General features: G+C 55.5%; 1 protein-coding gene across 1 annotated transcript in view; it reads right to left on the bottom strand.

Moving 5' to 3' along the window:
- DBNDD2 (dysbindin (dystrobrevin binding protein 1) domain containing 2) overlaps nt 1-718 on the bottom strand; it is a 1,792-nt gene extending 1,074 nt beyond the window's left edge. Inside the window, exons 1-2 of the mRNA XM_009875732.1 lie at nt 563-718; nt 3-94 (exon numbers count right to left, since the gene is read on the bottom strand). Coding sequence (XP_009874034.1) covers nt 3-94; nt 563-713 — 243 coding nt within the window. The 5' untranslated portion in view covers nt 714-718. The remainder of the gene's footprint in view (nt 1-2; nt 95-562) is intronic.
- Nucleotides 719-2,946: the final 2,228 nt, after the last annotated feature.

Genomic DNA, 2,946 nt, shown 5'->3' with positions numbered 1-2,946 from the left:
ACGTCCACAGTGTCCTGGTCTGACAGGTCCATCATGTCCATCTGCTCCAGCATGTCCACGTTCACCTCCATGGAAGAAATGCTGCCTAAGGGGGCTGCAGAGACAGAGGCCAGTGAAAAGGTGCTAGCACCAGGAAAAGGGTACCATGAGCCCTGTGCATGCAAGACCCCAAGGAAGGAGGCCAGCCTTACCAGGGGGAACTGAACTCTACTTACTGGTAACAGGTGCCCAGGAAAATCATGTTTCCTTAAAACACCCCTCTGGAAGCCCCAGCTGTCTCACCACAGCCCTTGTCCCTGCTCCAGCCTGCTGTCTGGCGGAGCCTGTCTAAAGCCAGCGACTGTGCAGGGCGCCAGCCTGCGTACCCATGTGCAGTGACTTCAGTGACGTGGTGTGAGTAATCCACAGCACACCCACATGCAGTGTGTGTGTGGTCCTGTCTCAGTGCAGGACACATATGTCCCCAGCTGCCTTTAGACTGGGGGTGTCCCCTCAGATCTTTTAACACCTGTATCGTTCCCTGAAACACCTCCAGGCCCGTGCTGGTGCCCACAACACTTACGTCTCCGATGCTCTATCTGCAGGTGAGACATAGGGAAGAAGAAATCCACATCATGCTGGAAAACCTCCTCAAAGAACTTCTGCCGGTCCCGTAGTTTCAGCTGCTGCTGCTGCATCTGCTCTGAATCCAGGTTCCGCTGCGCCTGCTCCATGTCGGCTGGGGAGAAAGGTGAGGGGGGTTGGACCAGGCAGTGCTGTCTGAGCCCTTCTGCCTGTCCCAGCTCACCCAGCATGGCTGTGCTGCAAGGTAGGTGATTCCCTTCTGTTCTGCTTTACCAGCGCACATTGATTTAGCCACTGTGAATAGATGTTACATGCCAGAATGGCAGCGTCACCAGCACTTGCTGTGCTGGAGCCTCAGATCTCGCTTCCGAGATGCAGGGCAGCCAGCAGTGAGGAGCTCATATGCTGCGCTCATGACTGCTGAAGTGAATTATCAAGGAGGGGAAAGGGTGTTGTTATGAGATCAGCCATGGTTTGCACATGTTCAAGTTTCGCTTTCCTTGCTACAGAACAGAGGGCTGTCTGTGAAAGCTAGCAAGCAGGGGGAAACTCCCAAGGATGAGAACTGGCATTACTGCTCCAGGCTTCCTGGGCTGAGGGATGCATAAAGAATAAAAGGCATTAGCAACCTTGTACCCCTGCACACGCGCACCCCTGCTGCCACCGTCGCTATAAATACAGCCGCACCCACGCTTGCAGGCTCCCCCGCCTGCACGGCCAGCTTGGCTTCTGCCTGCACAAACATTTTCATTCCTGTGATTCCTCCCGCAGTTCAACGCTGGTGCCTGTGTCCTCGGCTCACACACAGAGGAGGGAGTGATGGGAGCCCTTGGGCTGTTGCTGAAGGAGTTTGTTGCTGCATCCCTGGGCCTGGCACCTCCCTTTTGATTTGGGAACCCACAACAGCAAGGACCCAAATGGCACATAGAGGCTGTGGCTGGTGGCCCCGGCTGTTCCCAGGCTGGTGTTCGACCTCAGCCATTACAGATTTCCTTTGCTGCTCTTGGCCCAGCCAGTACAAGGAAAATGTGATTACCGGAGCAGGCAGTGCAGTAACCAAGGAAACCAAACAAACATCCTCTGCTCTGCCTGAGCATGGCCCAAACCCTCTGCTCCTGCAGGCTGGGGAGGAGAGAACAGAGTGAGCAGCATCCCCACCCTGTCTGGCAGGAGGACAGCCGGGGGCTGGCTGGCAGTGACATGTAGCAGCACACGGCCCAAACGGGAGAGAGGTGGTGGGTCTGGTGAGATGTCCTGGAGATCAATGTCAAACGTCCTGGTTTGAGCTAAAGAGAAGCAATTCTGTTCAGTGATTTTACTTTTCAACTCAGTATCTTCTAAGAGGCTGCACTTCTGGATGTTAACCTTTCAGGACGCCTCTGCATCCCATTTCTGGGCATCCTTCAGCTAAACCCCATCGTCTGCAGGCACCTGCCCCAGGAGGCCGGGTTGTGCCTGCAGCACAGCGCGGGGATGCGCTGTGACTCAGGGCCAGTCACCACGCACTTTCCAGAAGAGGCTCTGGTCTTCTTTCTGGCTGCTCAGCGTCTTCCTGTGATGCCTGGGGCAGTGATTCTGGCTGCCTGAAGAGGCCTTTGTATGTCTGCCCTAAGCGCTGGGTGCCTGCTCTGGTGAAGAGGCTCGGTGTGCCCAGCTGTGGTGGAGGACGTGCCGATCTGGTGAAGCTTTCCTTGCCAGGCTGACTGGTAGGTGCAGCCCCGTGCCACTGGGGTAAGGCAAAAGTGTCCCCTGTGCTATCTGCAAAAAAGAATGGAGCCAGGGACAAGAAGGGGGTGACCAGGGCACTGATTACAGAGCTGCCTCCCTTCAGCAGCTGGAGCCAGTTCTGTCCTGCCTGTCCCAGGCAGAGCTCTGCCCCTCAGCCCAGCTGTGCCGAATCCACAGCAAACTGTCGCAGTTCACCACCCCAAGCAGAGTCCATCAGGCTCCTGTGGGAGCTGTGGGAAGGCTGGGCTCAGGGAAGAGGCTGTGCTGGCTCCCAAATTCAAGACAACAGATCAGCTCTCTGTCAGCATCTTGCCAAAGGGACCCAAGTGCGGAGGCAAAGAAGAAAGTCTCTAAATCATTCTGCAGTGCAAATACAAAATAAACTTAAACGAACCTAAATGCTAGCAGGTGCTGTCCTGAGTGCCTTGAGAGTGGCTGATCTGTGCCATTAATGGTCTCACTGCCCAACTCTCCCCAGCACGTGACCGATACTCAGAGTAGGGTGCTTGGGGAGAGTCAGGACGAGTGCTGGTGGCAGCATTCCTGTGGGCGCCAGGACTGCTCTTGTGGGAGAAATTACAGGACCTGTTTATGAACTTGTTTTTGAGCTCTTGCCGGGCACGAGCACTGAGATCCCATTATGTAAGGAATGCC

The sequence above is a fragment of the Apaloderma vittatum genome, unplaced genomic scaffold (genome assembly GCF_000703405.1).
Source record: "Apaloderma vittatum isolate BGI_N311 unplaced genomic scaffold, ASM70340v1 scaffold38418, whole genome shotgun sequence".
NCBI classification, from domain to species: domain Eukaryota; kingdom Metazoa; phylum Chordata; class Aves; order Trogoniformes; family Trogonidae; genus Apaloderma; species Apaloderma vittatum.
This window is presented reverse-complemented; position numbering and strand designations above follow the sequence as displayed.